An 18,363-nucleotide genomic window follows, 5' to 3' on the forward strand; every position below is an offset into this window, starting at 1 on the left:
GTTTATTCTGGTTTACTCCAGAATGAACCAGATAATAATATGACCTCAGAATAATATAAATGCATAATTAATTTCTGTCTGAGCTGCTGCTGTTCTGCTCCAAACTAAACACAAAGCCTCAAGTTTAATTTAACAAAAACATAAATGCAGATTATTAATGAGTAACAAAATAAACTCCTCATTTAAAGTTTTAAATATTTATTTTGTTTTATTTTATTTGTCCATTTGCATATTAGATTTTTTGTGGATCACAACCAAACAAACAGTTCTGATCCGAACTCTGAGATGTGTTATTTAAATTTTTATCTCAGAGTTTCTGTGTTCCTTCAGTCAGCCAAATACTTGTAATTATGCTTGTTTGTTTTTATCACAGACACAGTTATTATTTAAATTCAGGAAGATCATAAAAGCAGTCATAATAATGTCACATGTTTCAAATATTGAGGTTTAAATATTCTGCCAACTGAATTAAAAAACAAAGATGAGGAGAAATTTTAATTGGCTTCATTTTCTTTTGGCATTTAAAACATTCAAAAAATTAAATCTTTGGTTGAGAGACACAAAAACAGTTTTTTTTAAATTTCTTAGTGAACATTGCATTTATAACTCCAAATGTTGGCGGCAGGTAAGGCTGGCCTCTAAAACATTTAAAATAATTTTAATATAAAATGCCTGGAAGTTCTGAAGGAATTAACCAAATAATGCTGATGTGAGAACTGAAGCGATTTTTACTACGGAGAGAGAGGAGGGTCATTTTCAGAGGTATGAGGTTTCAACGGGTTTCTGTGCATATTTGGTCATACTTTTTAATATTTGATGGCTCTCCAATAAGCAGTTACTGGCTTATGATGAGACACAGTAATGTTACTGTAAAGGGAGTTTAAATATGGGCAGAAATGAATCAGAGGCATTGATTTATAAATAGGATTGATTGGAATAGATGGGTGATTGGATTTAAATGTATTTTTTTGTAAAGTGCCTTGAGTTGACGGTGTTATTAATTCCCATTTGGTGCTATGTCAATAAACTAAATTTAATTAAATTATGGTAATCTGAAAAAAGGTAATTTTTGCTTTTGAAACAGAGTTCTTACGGTTTTAATATTTCAAATATAAAAAATTAATTTAAAATTCTCTTCAAGTTATCAACCACAACAAATGAAAAAATTGCTTCTATTTCAATCTCATATTTTTACATTAAAATAAAAACCAAATCTCCACTTGGCTTTAAAAATGTTTGTGATTTTTAGGTTTTAATATGAAAAAATACCTTTTTTTATTTTCCAAAATATGCAGTAAGTCCACCCCAGACCGCTCTGTAAGCCGCTGTTCATGACGTGGAGCTCATAGCGGTAATAAAGGCTTCCTGTTGCTAAAAACAAACCTCAATATTGATTTTCGATTAATGATATTTTACCATAAAATCTGTTTCAGTCTCAGCCCAAACCATTTCTCAGATTTCGAAAGACTTACTACAGCCAATCAGCGCACATTTCCTGTGACAGCTGCGCCAATCATCGCCGTCCACGAGGTTCAGCTGTAAGACGGGCTGTCCGACAGAGATTTTCCTGCAACCAATGAGCGGCTGCCATTTGACAGGAAACGGCTAACCCTGGATCCGGCTAGCCAATCAGCGTCCAGCGAAGGCGGCGATTTCCCAGTGATTCTCCCACGTGACCCTCCTCACTAGTTCCCAGGCGGTCACATCACGGAGCTTGAGGTGAGTGAAGAAAGCGATAAATTAGCTTTTTTACTGGAAAACACAGAAAAATGCGGCTTTTTCCGGACAGGAGCGGGTTGATTCTGGATGTGAGGCTGGAGGTAGCGCCCTGTCTGCGGGTTCTCGAGGGTAAACATGGAGCGGGGAGTGGGTCGGAGCGGAGTGGCTAGCTGGGGCTAATTAACCGCAGGTGAACCCGGACCGCCTGCTAGCTTGGTCCGCTGGAGGCTTTTTACCGCAAAATACTCCCAGAATGATCCAGAAACGGTTTAATCTGTCTAAAAAGCAGCTTTCTGAGCCGGTTTGGTGTTTAAATACAGGCTGAAACATCCAGAAAAACCGGAGCTGCTCGGCTGGATGTGCAGTGACCTAGGAGGCTTAAACTGGAGTTTAATTAAAATTAAAAAGCTAGAGGCGGCTATAGGTCACAATGAGTTTAAGTCTCTGTAATAAACAAATTATTTGTTTTCTGTTCATTAATATTCACACGAAGAAGCCTAAAAGTTGAAAACCAGTACAATGTGGTTCAAAAATATCATTAGAATAAGTTTAAAATGAAGGCAGCTTGTTTTATGTTCCTCCGTTTACACTGTAAAACTTTATGACCCGTAATAAGGACATTGCTTCATTTAAATGTCAGGTTAGGATAGTTCTGCAAACTGCTCAACAAACAGCATTTATTAAGCACTTTAGGTTTTGGTGGTCAAAATAAATGAATGAATTAATTGGTACCAGACATTTTCTTCAGCCAGGAAGCCCAGTTCATCTTACAACTGAAAATGGGAATTAAACTACAAAACTAAGCCAAATCTAAAAAATAAATCAATAAAATTTCCCCAAAGCCATGAATCTAACCTGTTTTAAAATGATCATTATTTTGTTACAATAAATTTTAAAAAAAATTTAGACCTGAAAACCGAATATTTGTCCTAAAATTTTCAGTAATTTCTGCAGTTTTTCAGATATTTGCATGAAACGTTTCTTATTATTATAATATTCATTCAGTGTATAAGTTGCAGTAGTAAATAAACCTGGTTTTGTCTGGACCTCCATATCTCCGGCCCGTCCATTAGAGCCATCATCAGACTCTAACTGGGTCACAGGAAGCTGGACTTCCCAACCCAGTTCTCATCCTGGTCCGTCTCCCAGTTTTCCCAGTTTAACTTTGAGGATTTTTCCAGTTTTTCCTCCAGAGTGTTTCAGTCTCCCACTGCTGGAGGACTTCCTGGTTTCTGACCAATCAGAGAGCAGACAGATACGTCCACTCCCAGTAGATTTCTGATTGGTTCTGGACAAACTGGACCTGGAGGTTCTGTTTCAAAAGAATTGAAATATTTTCTATTTTTGATTCAACATAAAGTTTAAATTCTGGTCTGTTTGCTGCTTTTCCTCTTTCTGGTTCTGGCCCGGCCCGTTTTCCTGCTCTCTGGTTCTGGTTCTTTTGGGTCCGTCCTCAGGAAGATGATCTGAGCCGTAAATGGAAAACTTTGTCAGGTTGATGTTTAATCTCTAAACTGTAAATGAGAAATATTCAGACCAACTTTTTGCTCATTATCTCAAAATAAACAAAATATTATGAATCTTTAAAAATGCAAAGTTTTAATAAAACAAACAAAAATGATTTATTGCAGAAAACAGACCAGATGTTTTCTTTAATAAAATGTTTCAGGTTTATTTTGGTCGAATGTTTTTTTTTTTTTAGAAAATGTTTTTAATTTAAATTAACGAGAACATTCTTCTAAAATCTTCTCTGTCTTTACTTATATTTAATAACTGGGTGCAAAAATCTGATGGAAAAACTTCAGTGATATTAAAATCAAACATGGCTAATAAGAAAAAAATACTTTTATTCCAAACATTTTCCATTTCAGAAGATCTCGTTCTAAAAACGTATAAAACGTTCATCAACTTTATGCCGTCCTTAATCTGCAGTCAGGGCCACATAAAATTATTGCAAGGGCCGCAAATGGCCCCCGCACCACACTTTGGACACCGCAGATTCAGCCGGTTCTGATGATTCTGGTATCTACTGGTGTTTGGACATCTTGCTGCAGCAGAAAGGAGGTGCTGATATGAACATAATTTAATTTTAAACTGAGCAGAACCAGAAGGAAAGTTAAACGACTGAAACGTCAAAGATTCGAGGTTTAAATATTAATTTGTAGCTTTAATAAAAACATAAATCAGATGTTTGATATTTTTACCCATAAATGAGAGTAAAACCTGAGGTTCTGATGGTTCTTCTGGACCAGACTGGGTCGATGATGAATCGGTTCGTCCTGATTGAGTTTGCTGTGCTTTTATTTTGAAGGCAGGCGTGATGAATTAAACGGAAACGTTTACTGGACACAAAAAGCCGTTTTTCTGGATTTCTCCTCCATGCCGGCTGCAGGGAGCCGCTCTGTTCAAACAGAAACCAGTCGGAACCAGTCGGACCTGCTGGGTGACGCATTAGCCTCAGCCGTCTGAGCTCTGGATCGGATCAGGACTGGATGAGTTCAGCACCGCGACCGTCAGCAGTGATAAAACATCCCAGGACCAGTTAGAACCAGTAAAACCCAGTCAGAACCAGTTACAATTAATTAGAACTAATTAGACCCAGTCAGAACCCAATTAGAACCAATTAGGTCCAGTTGGGGCCAATTGGCACCAGTCAGAAACAGTTAGATCCCAGTTAGAACCCAGTTTGGAGCAGGTCCTGCTGACTCTGACATCAGATTAGCGGAGAAGTCCCGCCTCCTGGGCGCTCTGGATTGGGATTTAGGCGTCTGATTTACCGGCCAATCAGAGCCGGCGGCTGGAATCTCGTTAGGCAACAGGAAGCTGAGGTGGTTCTGCTTTTACACCGCCTGAACGGAGCAGGTTGCTATGGTAACCTCCCTCCAGGAGGGAAACCGTGCTCTGCTCGGCAATGAGCAGCTGCTCTGACCCATCTCTGTTCAGGAACCAGAACCTGGAGTGGTTCTTGTTCTGGTTCTGAACTGGTCCAAATGGCTCCTAAAGTGGTTGACGGATCCATTTCTGCAGCAGCGGTTATTAAAACCATCTGATCACGTTTAAAGTGTAACTCTGGTAATCTCACTATAAATCTTCCTGTTCATCTATATTCTGTGTCAGATTTTTTACATTTTCCTGTAAATTTGTTTTAATTCTCCATTATTTGACCTCAAACTGCCTCAGTGGTGCCCTCTGTAGGCCGAACAGTTGAGTTCCAGCTAATAAAGGGGCGCCCCTGGTGGCAAAACAGGAGAATAGCGAGCTCTTTTCTCATGGCAGAGCAATCTATGCTGTCACCATTAAAGTCGCTAAATTTGCTTCTTTTTTTTTTTTTGGAAAAAGTGGCTAAGTTGGCAGAAGAGTTTTCATACATTTTGCATTATGTACTTTAATAGTTTGCTGCACAGTATTTTGATGTAGTTTCTGTAAAGTATATTCCTAATTTTTGTTTTTTTGTTTTCATAATTGTCTTTATCCTACATGCCTCCATGCTGCTGTTAAACCTGATTAAATATATATATTTTTAATATCTAGTTCAAATATTGCTTGGTTATTTCTGTGGCATCCTACTGTTTGTCCAGCTTCACCGGTTCGCTGTTGTAACTATAGTAACAGCAAACCAGCTGATTGTCAAATCACGAGGTTTTGATAGCTAACAGCAGAAATTATTCAGGTGTTTCCAAGTAAGGAGGGCTAAATGTTTACCTCACTGTTATTTTAAAAAACAATCTGCTTTTGTTACTACAATAATGTGAAACTGATGTTAATTAAAAACGATTAATAAGAAACAAAAATTAAATTATCATGAAAAAATGTTACTGAAGCTGATGTTCAAACAAAGGATGGACCCCTGAACTTATTTTCTAGAAGCTTTTTAAAGTAGTCACTGCAGATTACTCTTGGCCACGCCCCTCCAACTCTTGGCCCCGCCCACTTTCGCATTGGTTGTTCCTCAGGGGGTGGGGCATAGCTTTCCCACTTAATGACTGTAAACACCGGTGTGGGTGGGTGTGCGTGCTGTAATCCCACAGGGTGTAATCTCATTAAGGCGGCCCGTGGGGTTGTCTGGTCTCCATGGTGACGGACCCCAACCGCTCCTGTGGGGCTGGGTGGTCTCCATGGCGACGGAGCGCTGCATCATGTTGTGCTTGTCTGCAGACCATGCATCAGAAGGCGCTGCTGTTCGTTCTGCTGGCGGTGGGCCTGCTCTGCCTCGGCCTGGCGCCCGCCTGCCAGGCCCAGGACCAGAACCGGGACGAAGACGCGGACGTGGAGGACGACCTGGACCTGGACCTGGACCTGGCCGGAACCGAGGATGACGACGAGCTGGACGGGGAGGAAGAAGCCCCGCCCGCACCAAAAGCCCCCGCTGCGCCCAAGGTGAACCGCCGGGTGCTGTTGCCGTGGTTACCGACGGTTTGGACCCTTGAGGTCCGGCCAGTCAGAACCTGATGGACGTGCGGTTCCTCTTTGTTCAGGTGACCTACAAGGCTCCAGAACCGATGGGGGAACATTTCTTCGCCGAGTCGTTTGACCGGGGGACCCTGGACGGGTGAGCGCACACACCTGACCTGGTTCTGTTCCGATCCGGTTGGTTGAACCGGACCGCAAGAGCCGATACAGACGAAGAGGTTTCCGTGGGTAGAGTAGTCATCTTGTGATCGGAAGGTTGTAGGTTCGATTCCTCTTGCCACATGTCGGCCTGCCCCTGAGCAACACACTTAACCCCGAGTTGCACCGATCTGCGTGTCGGTGTGTGAATGTGTGTGTGTGAGTGTGAAGGGGTGAATGGGTGTGTGTGAATATGTGAGTGTGAATGGGTGAATGGGTGTGTGTGAATATGTGAGTGTGAATGGGTGAGTGTGACTCTGGCGTAAAGCGCTCTGATTTCTAAAGCGTTACATAAGCTCAGTCCATTTACCATTATGGTTGTTGGGTCAAGAGAAGCGACTGGTTCTGATCCAAACTCTGTATTTCTTATTGACCCGTTGATTCTGATCTGGACCTGGTTGGTTCTGATCTGAACCCGGTAGCTCTCCTTGACCCGGTTTGTTTTTGGTTCCAGGTGGGTTCTATCCAAGGCAAAGAAGGATGATGCAGATGAAGAGATCGCAAAGTACGATGGTATGTCTGTTTCTTTCTGGGTCGGAATCGGACCGTCGGTTCCGGATGAGACGTTGTCCTCTGATTGGCTGATAGTGGTGATGATGATGATGATGGTGTTTGGACAGGTAAATGGGCCGTAGAGGAGATGAAGGACACCAAGCTGCCCGGCGATAAAGGTTTGGTCCTGATGTCCAGAGCCAAACATCACGCCATTTCCGCCCCACTGCTGCGACCTTTCACCTTCGATTCCATGCCCCTCGTCATCCAGTAAGACCCGATCAGAACCAGAATCGTTGCTCCATCCTGCCCGAACCCGTTGACAGGTGTTTGTGTCCAGGTACGAGGTGAACTTCCAGTCCGGGATCGACTGCGGTGGCGCCTACGTGAAGCTGCTGAGCGAGACGCCCGGCCTGGACCTGGTCAGTATTGGGTTCACCGCTGAAGAGACGGCAGCGGTGCCGGTCCAAATGGGTTTCAATCTCACTGAGATCTCTGTCCCTGCAGGACCAATTTGTGGACAAGACGGCGTACACCATCATGTTTGGACCCGATAAGTGCGGAGAAGATTACAAGCTGCACTTCATCTTCAGGCACAAGAACCCCAAAACCGGGCAGTACGAGGAGAAGCACGCCAAGAAACCCGACGCCGACCTGCGGTCCTACTTCACCGACAAGAAGACGCACCTGTACACCCTGGGTACGCCACTTTACACACACACACACACACACCCCCACCCACACACACTCCTCTCTCACTGCACTTGTGTGGACTTGCTTTGACAGGGTGCCTTTGTGTCCTTAAAAAGTTTTAAATTCTTAAATGTAAAACTTTAAATTCTTGATAATATAGACAATAATTTATATTTTCTTTTAATGTAGATTAAAGGCTGTGTGTCTTTAATCTATATTCAGAGTCATGCAGATTCAGTTTTTTCAGTCACATAGACACAAATACACAAAATACATAAAAAAAAAACAAAATGCACACAGACAAGAAATATCTACCGTATAATTCCGGTCTATAAACCACTACATTTTTCCCACGCTTCGAATACTGAGGCCTATACTAAGGTGCAGCTAATGCGTGTTTTTTTAATTTTTTTATATGCCAGTAAAAACATTTTGCCTCGTAACAGCACACCAAGTAGTTCTCAGAGGTCCAATGAAATTGTACAATAAATTAAGAGCAAATCAAAAACACAATTTCAAAAACCCTCATATGTAATATCTTTTTAAGTGTCACACGTTACAACGTGGGACACCTGTGGCTTAAAATCCGGTGCAGCCTACACAAGTACAAAATTTATTTTCTTTCCAAAATTAGAGGATGCAGTTTTTAATCGGGTGTGCCCTGTAGTCCAGAATTTATGGTATGCACAAACACAGATATGTACACAAGAATATTGCATTTAAGACGTGTATTCATCTTAAATAAAAATAATGTAGATTTCTTTGTACAGTTCTGTCATGATACAGGTCTTAAATTTAATTCAGAACTTGTGAAATTAAATGTGTACATGGCAAAATGTCCTCACAATGTCGGAGGTTAAGAGTGAGTCCTCACGAGCTAGCTAAACAAGTATACACACAGTTTTGACAGTATAACTGTGCTCCGACGCCCCCCAGTGGTGAACGCCGACAACAGCTTTGAGGTTCTGGTGGATCAGACCGTGGTGAACAGCGGCAACCTGCTGAAGGACATGACGCCCCCCGTCAATCCCCCAGCTGAGATTGAGGACCCTGACGACCACAAACCGGAGGACTGGGACGAGAGGCCAAAGATCCAGGACCCCGACGCCGTCAAACCCGAAGACTGGTCAGAATCTGCTGTTACTTCACCTTTTCTTCTTCTGTGCGCAGTTACCATGGTTACATTGGCTAAAATTGATTACGTAAAGCAGATCTAGTTAATTTACTCATCCAGAGTCCTTAAAGCTCATAATTTAGTTTGATAAGCTTTGTTCCTGTGTTTGGACGCTACCTGGGTCCTGACAAAATATATAGACAGTCTTCATGTTCATCATGAAATTATACATGTGCAGCACAGTATCATTAGCATAAAAGAGATTTTCTGATAAGAAAACTTATTCCAGGAGGGAAAAGCTAAGATCCGAGTCCAGATCTCTGAGACATACAGGAAGTAAGATTTATTTTGAATACCAAGATTCCTGAAGAAAAAAAAATCAACGCAGAAGAGAGTTGATCTAAGCAAAGTCCCACAGGCAGGAATAAGGCTGTTAGCATTAGTTAAGCTAGCCGTGTGAACTAGCATAGCTGAAGAGGAGTGTGACGATGTGATGAAGGCTGTTAGCTTCACTAGCCGTCGCTCATGATGTTTCTTCTTAGGGACGAGGACGCTCCTGCTCAGATTCCTGATGAAGACGCCGTGAAACCGGACGGCTGGTTGGACGATGAGGCTGAGTACATCGGAGACCCCGATGCCATCAAACCCGACGACTGGTGAGTCACCATGGCAACCTGAACCGCTGACAGCCCTCCCCGCTTGGCAGCCGTGACAGTTCCGTCTCCTGCAGGGATGAGGACATGGACGGAGAATGGGAGGCACCTCAGGTCCCCAACCCCGCCTGCGAGAGCGCCCCCGGCTGCGGCCCCTGGAAGCGGCCAATGATTGACAACCCCAGTTATAAGGGCAAGTGGAAGCCCCCCATGGTGGACAACCCCAACTACCAGGTGGGTTCTGATACACTGAGATGGGCTCGGACCGGTTCCTCTAAGTGGTTCTGACGGTGTTTCTGGGTTTTTTAGTGCACCATATTACTGTGAAACTTTATCAACTATGGATATCAGCATTTTTCAAGATGGCTTCCATGTTTGAGCCTTTAAAACCAGTTAATACCATAAAATGCTCCCCATTTTCATGACTTGGAGGATCTTTATGTCACATCATATGTTTTTGGATTTGGCCATCCTAGTCATAAAGTAATAATATTTAGCAAAATCAGAAACTGAGAACGTTGCTGTTTCTCACACCAGTCCCCAACTGGAAGGAGAAGACATAGCGCAAAGGTCAGCGCTAGTTTCTTATAGTTTTATGCATTTAACAGTTAAGCATTAGCTTCTGCTAATTTTTTTTTACATATTTAGCAGTTTAGCGTTAGCTTCTGCCAACATTAAACTGTTAGCGGTGGCCATTTTGAAAAATGTACACCAGGACAAGGAAACACAAGGTCAGGAAATTATTAAATTTTTACGGTTCAACATATGTAGGCTATGATCTGACACCAAACACATTTATCCAATTATTGATTTTAGTTCAAAAATAACTTTTCCATGGCAGCCATCTTTAAAAAAATCTAAAAAATATTCACAAATCAGTTATTTGCTGATCCAATTACATCTGATTTAACACCAAAAGTCTAAATCTGTGACAAATATTGACAATTTCAGTGCAAAAATAAATTTTCCTTGTTGACCATGGCGGCCATCTTGACTTTCATTATTGGTGAACGGGAGTTTTTCTACAAAGCTAGTCACTCAAAACGTCTGTGCTAAGTTCGGGTTCTTGTATCCGCATGTGAAATATTTTTCTGAAATATTAAATCTGCTGCTCCGTCAGGGGATCTGGAAGCCGAGGAAGATCCCCAACCCGGATTACTTCGAGGACCTGCAGCCGTTCAAGATGACGCCGTTCAGCGCCCTGGGGCTCGAGCTCTGGTCTATGACCTCTGACATCTTCTTCGACAACTTCTTCATCACCAACGACCGCAACACGGCCGAGCGCTGGGCCGCCGACAGCTGGGGGCTGAAGAAGGCAGCGGAGGGCGCTGCTGAGGTGAGTCCACAAAGAACAAATCTGGAAACAAAATGTCTGCTGGACGATTTCTTCTCTCATTGTTCAGATTGAATCATTCACTGACTGACTGATTCATTTGTTCATGACGAGAATCTTTAGTTCCTTTTTCTCCCTCCTGTTGTTTTAAGCTCTGGATGAAGCTGAAATAAACGCGTCAGTTGGCCTTAGTTCTGCAGAAACTTTTGGTTTGTTTTTTTCATTTGACCTGCAGCAAAGCTGTGAAATTATACACACCCTTAAGACATTCTAATCTGCATCATGGTCCATTAACACACTTCATGTGTTTTATTGGGATTTTATGTGACGGAGCAACACAACTTTAAAGTGGAGAGAAAATTATTTATGGCTTTCAAGCTGTTTACAGATTTTAAAAATCTGAAAAGTGTGGCGTGTTTTTATACCCAGCAGTTCTCAGTAAAACCGACTCTGGCTGCAGATCTCCAGCGGATCAGTTTTCATATCACAGATTCTCAGGTTCAGCTCTGACTTTCACTAGGCCATTCTAAAACACATGTTGGTATTTTCCACTTCTCTCCTGTTGGTCACATAAAGTCCTGCAGAGTTTCTGGAAGCTTGAATGAAACCGCTTCAGGAGTTTTTGCTGATAAATTCAGGGTCCTTCAGACCGGACTCTGCTGAGGCATGAAGACAGGAATGTGTGTGAATTAAGTGGATCTATGTTTGGTTCTCAGCCGGGTTTGGCAGCCCAGATGCTAACCGCTGCAGAGGAGCGACCCTGGCTCTGGATCGTCTACGTCCTCACTGTGGCTCTTCCTCTCGTCCTCATCATCGTCTTCTGCTGCACGGGCAAGGTACACACACACACACAGAACCTCCAACTTCCTGTGTGATCCTTCACTTCTCTGAAGGAAGGAAAGATGGGAGGATTTCTCTAAAGCTTCAGGCGATTATTCTAACCAATCATCTTCTAGCAGGCTGGATCCTGCAGCTCTTTGATGATGATGATGATGATTACGAAGCACTGCAGTAGCACACCTTCAGCTTATTTATTTACTGTTTATATTTAAAATGTTTCCCTGAAATTACAGCTTATAATCTCATTGTGCATCACTACAGACACGTTGCGTGTTGTTTACATCCAGAAATTTTGTGCACAAGGCAGGAGGGCAAATAGTCTCTACTTTTAGCTTCCATCCGTAGCGGCGCTGCCGGTAGAACCGCTAACAAAATAAAACCTGGAGGTGAAGAGACTATTAATCCAGTGCAGAGCGCCACGCAAAGGGAAAAATAACGCAGAAAAACAATTAAAACATCTTTTCGAACTGCTGGATTCTTTTTTTTCCCTCGCTCTGTGTGTCGCCTATGCTACATGCAGACTCGTTGCCATGGCAACCCACTAACAACGCCACTAATGTTTCAGGATTTAGTACCAAAAAACAAACATTTCCCACACAAAGAGCAGAACATTCAGTCGGTTACAGTTTTATGTTTACAGGCTTGATGTTTATTTGCAATTATTAATATGTGATTGCTGTGGTAGGTTAGCTACCGCTGCTATTAGTTACCACTGCTAATAGCTAATCTAGCACAACGGTGGTTGATTAGCTAATCTAAACACCTACTGTACGGATGATCTGTCAGAGTTGTTTAGGTCGCCTTATTTTTTATTCTTTGTTTTTTTTCTTATTTTTTTAACTGAACCAAAACACTCATTTCTGCAGCAGATCCACATGTTAAGGTTGTCACAGTCAAGCTAGCATAGCTGACCTACTTCCCTCTCCCTTACAATTACTAGCAAAGCACTGTCTTTTTCTTATATCCGACGCACATTTAAGATTTAGAGCATCATGTTGACAGCTGAAACCAAAGCTAGCCATTGTTAGCTAGTAGCTTTTTTGTGACGTCACACTGCAACATGTCTGTAGTGGCATTCTGATCTGTGATGATGATGATGATGGGTGTCCACAGAGTTCCTCCGGGTCGGCTCAGGACTCGCTGAGTCTCACCAGCTTACAGGAGGAGCTGAAGGGAGCCGGACGCCTCCAGCCGGTGACTCCTCCTCTTCCTCCTCTTCCTCCTAGCCTAGCTTGTTGTGGCGTAGCTGTAGTGCTGATGAAGAGCGGCTTATTAACGGCTCTTCCTGATGAAAAGTTCATGAATCTGTTTTTCTGCAGGAGAAGAAGAAGACTCCAGCAGCTGAATACAAGAAGACGGATGAACCTCAGCCTGATGTGAAGGAGGAAGAGGAGGATGAGGAGAAAGAGGATAAGGATGAGGAGGCGAAGAGCAGTCCAGGTGGGTTAGCTCTCTCACTGACCCGGTTCTGGTCATGCCCCAGTTCTGGTTCTGTAACCGTTTGGTTTATTTTCCTCCAGCTGCAGAGGACAAGAGTGATGAAGAAGAGGCTGCTGCTGAGGAAGAGGAGGGAGAGAATGAGGCCACGACAGAAGAGGTGAGGAAGAACTGCGTTCATGTTGACTGGGTTCTGGTGGTTCTGGTGTGATAAAACCAGGAGGAACCGCCGCAGTCAGTCTGAAACCTTCTGGTTTAACGCCAGGCCTGATGGAGGCGGATCTGGCCCGCAGCATCACTAATTACAGTGTAACCATCAACCTGGAGCTGTTGCCCTGCAGATTAGCTAAGCTGAGGTCCAGTTTAGCGTCAGGCTTTAATCTGGAAGATGTTCCTGTCGCGTTTCTGTCTGCTGGTTTGGAGCGAATGCAACAGGAAACTCAGAACGGGATTTAATCGGTGCCAACATGAGGCTGGAATAAACAGGAAGTGGAAGGAAGATATTTTTTCTTTGTGCCTATGGTAAGGCTCAGAGCCACCAGTAGATGGCAGCTAACCTGTTTCTGCTTCAGCGCATTAACGGTTTTCAGAAAAACGAAGGCTGGCCTCAAGCCAATGCAAAAACTAGTTTTTACAAAGTTTAGTTTTTTTTTTCCCATTTGTGCTGTTTGTATCAACGTTTTCCAACTCAATAATTAAAAATGTTCCTAAAGCAAAACCTTTGATGGAAACCCAGCTGACAGTGTTCCTCCTGGGTTCTGGTTCTGAGATTAAAAAATACTTAGATGGAAGGAAGTGACTCTGTGAGACCAACACATTTTGGAAATGTTTCAGTAATTTGAGGTAAAAACTGTTATATTTTTCCAGTTAAATATAGTGACATAATTTAACCCTCCTATTATGTTCCAGGTCAAATTGACTTGTTTTAAAGTTAAATTTTTTTTTTTTTAAATAGTTGGAAGTATTTTTTTTTGCATGAAACCTTTTCTGTTTGTCTTAATAGCTGCCCTCTACATATAAATTGAAAATGTATTCATTTTACACATTTGCACCCCCCCCCCACCCCCCCACCCCCTCCGCATCTACTTTTTACATAGAAACTGTTCGGGTCAATTTCACCCGGCAGTCAGGTTAAAGTGCAAAAAAAGATTAAAAAATTTCCAATTCTATACGTTTCCTTGCAGCTATGAACCATATTTCACCACACACACACAAACACACCCCACCACACACACACACAAACACACACCACCACACACACACAAACACACCCCACCACACACACACACAAACACACCCCACCACACACACATACATGCACACCCCGATACACACAAACACACACCACCACACACATACAAACACACCCCACCACACACACACAAACACACCCCACCACACACACATACATGCACACCCCGATACACACAAACACACACCACCACACACATACAAACACACCCCACCACACACATACAAACACACCCCACCACACACACACAAACACACCCCACCTCACCCATACATGCACACCCCGATACACACAAGCCCACTTTCTCACTGTTCTCTTTACTTCACTAGGAAACTGCGAGAAAGCAGAAAGTGTTCACACAACTTTTGACGGGAATCTTTTCTGTTCCTGTGGACAAACTCCACCCACACTGAGTGACACTCAGCAGAAGTGGAGGAAAACATAAATATGACTCATTATGTTGATTTTAATCAGCGGGTCAATTTGACCCTGAACACTGTGTTCAGGGTCAACAGTTACAGGTAACTGTGTAACAGTTACAGTTAGTGTTACAGTTACAGGTCACAAGTTCAATTATAAAAATCACCCAATGAAAAAAACAAAAGTGTAATATAGAGAAATTTGCAAAAGATCAATTTCAAGGAAATTATAGTTTTTTTGTGTCTAGGTTTTTTTTCAGTGGACATTAAAAATGTAAATTCCATTTTTTATGTCCAAATGAGTAAATGAGCAGGTTGTTGTTATTGATCCTTAATTTCTGAGAAATAAAAAAAATATAATTGCACAAATATTGATTGAAATTGTTAGTATTGGAGTTAATAATCGGATACAAAAACGTTTTGGAGGAATGTTTTGGTTTCTGGCATTATTGCATGATTAAACACTCCCACAAACATTATTGCTGTACCTCAGAAACTAACATAACAGGAGGGTTAAATGGTGATTTTGTTCTGATCCACAGAAAGAAGACGATATTCTGCGGCGATCTCCCAGGAGCAGGAGGCTCAGAAAGGACTGATAGCTCTGAACCCTGACCTCCTGACCTTCCTTCCCCCCCCTCGTCTTCCTCCTCCTCTTCCTCCTTCCTGAGGCCACGAAGCCTGAACGGATCTGGTAAAAGCAGCGAAGCCGACAGAAATTTGACGACGATTCCAGCTCGATCCGGTTTTGGACGTTTTGTTTTAGAGCTTAACTGAGATTCACTAAAACTTCCTGCATCATTCCAACCTGCAGGGGGCGACGTTCTGTCTGCTCCTCCAATCAGCAGCCTGCTGACAGGAAGACGGTCGCCCCGCTGGACTGGACGGGTAGCTGACCAACCGGCCCACAGATAACCAACTACTAACCGTAGCGCTTCAGTGTTAGCCTGCTAGCTGCCTAATAAAGCCAGAGCTTAGCGGCTGGAGGAGGCTTAAACTGGGAACACTCCGACTTTTCTCCATGTCTGTTGTTGTCCTGTCGGCGCTAGAGCGCTAGCTGTCTGTTGGCTTCTTCCTGAAACACTGTCTGCCGTCGGTGGGTCAGACAGGAAACACCTGGATGTTTGGCTCACCTGCCTCCTCCAGCTCAGCACCACAGAGGCTCCGCCCCCTTTCTACTACACTTTAAATTAACTGCTGAAATAATCATGATAAAATGTCATTAATATATCATTAATTTTTAAAAATTGGAAATAAATGCAGCAAAGATTAAATATTTAATTATATGTGCCTCAATTAGATGTATTTTATTATTTCATGTTCGTGCTCTGAAGCACATCATGGCTGAACTTACACCGTCAGTTTGACCTATCACACTCAGTGGGCGGGATTATGGAAGCTGCGACCCTGACGTCTGATTGGCTGCTGCAAACACCCAAGTAAACACAACTTCCCTGCTAGCTCCGACTCTCAGATTGAAATTTTCACTTTAATTGTGGAATGATTTTACTAACAATTAAATTGTTTATTTACTTATTACAAACTCCCGCCCATATGTGTAGTTTGGTCTGAGATTTCGCTAATGCGTTCCCCACAGACTGTTAGCCGCTGTTAGCTAGCAGGCGGGGCTAACTGTGATCCTGCCTGATCACAGTGAGCGCTGCTGAATTTATCAGCAATATTTCAAACCACAGAAGTAGAGGCTGCAGTTTCTCCTCCAGGATTTGTAGCATATAAATTTTTATTGATCGTTTCCAAAATATCGACCTCAGAGTTGCAGTTAACTGGGCAGAAGTTGACTTGCTGTTTGAAGGAGCCAATCAGATGTCAGTTTGCCTTAATCCCGCCCACTGCGTGTGACTTTATTGATGTGCTTCAGCACAGGAACATGAAATAATTTATTAAATCATGAAATCTAGTTTGTGAAATTAAATCACCCACATATAATTGAGGCACATATAGTTCTATATTTAATAAATTATATATTTCAAGTTTTGACCTATTTAAATGTCAGAACCTCAGGTGTCCTGTCCTGCCAACTACCAGAGGTGGTGCTAAAGTCTCCATTGTAGCTCCTGAGCTTCCTGTTACTTTCATCATGATGTCACACATGACCTCTGTTTCATCCAATCACTGCACAGCTTGAAATAAAAATGGAACCAAATGAGAAAAATCCTGATAATCTGTCAGAAACAATAAAATCCTGCTCTGTAACCGTTCCCTTAAAGCAGAGGTATCAAACTCCAGCCGCTGTCCTGCAGGTTTTAGATGAGCCACAGGTACAAAACACTGGAATGAAGGGTGACCCTTCATGACCTTGTGTAGATCAGGCCTCAGAGCCTTAATGACCTAATTATTCTGTCCAGGTGGTGCAGCAGAGGCTCATCTTAAAGCTGCAGGACAGCTGGGCCTCCAGGACTGGAGTTTGACACCTGTGCCTTAAAGGAATCATTTTCAGCGGAGTTCTGTGAAGTAGGTCTCGGTAGTCAGTATGTGACCTGCAGCAGATGAGTTAGCCTGAGCTGGCTGACTTTTCATTGGTTATTTCTGTGCAGTTGAACTGGATTTAATGATGTTTTTACGAAGCGTTTCCTCTGACTCCTCTTTGCTTTTGCTTAAACTCTGAGGGACAATAGTTTCTGATGTTTTCTAACAGGTTTTTTGTAGAAGTTTAAATATTTTGAAGTCCCAGAGGTCCTCCCCAGTCTTCAGGCTTATATAGAAATCATGGAGCAAATGTCTAAAAATGATTTAATTTCACTTTTTTTGTCAAACTTCTGTTTTTGTGTTTAGAATATGTTGTTTTCTTGTTAAAAGATGTAAAAATCAGGATTTTCTTGAGGTTGATCATGTGAGGGGGGTTTCACAGCCAAACAGTTTCCTGCTGGGGGTTTCTCAAGTCCTGGTGGGCGGCCTGGTCTGTGAACGCCCGCTGGGATTGGCCGGTCCGTGGGTTGATCTGGACGGTGAGTTTGGGGGCTGACCGCGCTCCGACTGTGAGCTGAACACTGTATCTGCTGCGTTTTTACTTCCTCTGGTGGTTTGGAGCGACCGGCAGCAGAAAGCCCGGCTGTGAATGAAACACTGTGATGAGGAGCCTGATGTCGGTGAAGCAAATGTTTGTTTTGATGAATAAAAAAAGGCTAAATGGAAACAGACCCAACGGCTGCAGTTTGTTTATTCAGAGCTGGAAAGAGTACCGTTAATTTGATAAGTAGTGGAGGGCCAGTATCACCAATATTGATACCAATACTTATATATATATATATATATATATATACATCCATTTTCTTCCACTTTATCCGGGGTCGGGTTGTGAGGGTAGCAGCTTCAGAAGGGGTATATTTAAATATATATATACATATTTAATAAATTAAACTTCTGATCTTTATTGTTTTTTTGTTTTAATTATTTAGTTACAATCTAAGATACATTTTGACAAAGTTTATAGGTATTGATAAAATATTTAAGATATTAACATGATTAAAAAAAACATTTCTGTGCATAGCTTCCTTAATAAAGTTTTTAAAAAAATTATTTAAGGGCAAATAGAATAGAATAGAATAGAATAGAAGTACTTTATTCATCCCAGCAGGGAAATTACTTCGCAGTTACAGCATAGAGACAAGACACAATAACAACTACCACTGAGTAGTAGTTGTAGATAAAATAAAATATAAAATGCTATAAATTGTAAAAATATGAAATGCTAATATAAAAGCAACTTAGAGCAGTCCTTGCAAAGATTTAAAAAAAAAATGCAGTTATGTATATGTAAATATATGTACAGCAGTGTGCCACAG

General features: G+C 42.2%; 1 protein-coding gene across 4 annotated transcripts; it reads left to right on the top strand.

The window, feature by feature from the left end:
* The first annotated feature begins 1,616 nt into the window (after positions 1 to 1,616).
* On the top strand, positions 1,617 to 17,718 carry canx (calnexin). Of its 4 annotated transcripts, none has more exons than XM_032554654.1 (16): positions 1,617 to 1,719; positions 5,875 to 6,096; positions 6,195 to 6,268; positions 6,782 to 6,840; positions 6,948 to 7,089; positions 7,160 to 7,241; positions 7,327 to 7,519; positions 8,449 to 8,638; positions 9,169 to 9,282; positions 9,357 to 9,513; positions 10,400 to 10,615; positions 11,329 to 11,448; positions 12,566 to 12,646; positions 12,772 to 12,892; positions 12,973 to 13,049; positions 15,103 to 17,718. In XM_032554654.1, the coding sequence occupies exons 2-16, from the start codon at positions 5,878 to 5,880 to the stop codon at positions 15,157 to 15,159; spliced, it is 1,902 nt and encodes a 633-aa protein (XP_032410545.1). In that variant the 5' UTR covers positions 1,617 to 1,719; positions 5,875 to 5,877; the 3' UTR covers positions 15,160 to 17,718. The 4 variants fall into 4 exon arrangements, with proteins under 4 accessions (XP_032410545.1, XP_032410546.1, XP_032410547.1 ...); XM_032554655.1 differs by having other exon boundaries at positions 12,775 to 12,892; XM_032554656.1 differs by lacking the exon at positions 12,566 to 12,646.
* Positions 17,719 to 18,363: the final 645 nt, after the last annotated feature.

The sequence above is a fragment of the Xiphophorus hellerii genome, chromosome 23 (genome assembly GCF_003331165.1).
Source record: "Xiphophorus hellerii strain 12219 chromosome 23, Xiphophorus_hellerii-4.1, whole genome shotgun sequence".
Classification (NCBI taxonomy): Eukaryota; Metazoa; Chordata; class Actinopteri; order Cyprinodontiformes; family Poeciliidae; genus Xiphophorus; species Xiphophorus hellerii.

Coding starts and splice junctions, on each gene's coding strand:
- canx (XM_032554654.1), top strand. CDS start 5,878: ATGCATCAGAAGGCGCTGCTGTTCGTTCTGCTGGCGGTGGGCCTGCTC. Junction 6,269..6,781: donor GACCGGGGGACCCTGGACGG/GTGAGCGCACAC, acceptor TTTTGGTTCCAG/GTGGGTTCTATCCAAGGCAA. Junction 10,616..11,328: donor CAGCGGAGGGCGCTGCTGAG/GTGAGTCCACAA, acceptor TTTGGTTCTCAG/CCGGGTTTGGCAGCCCAGAT.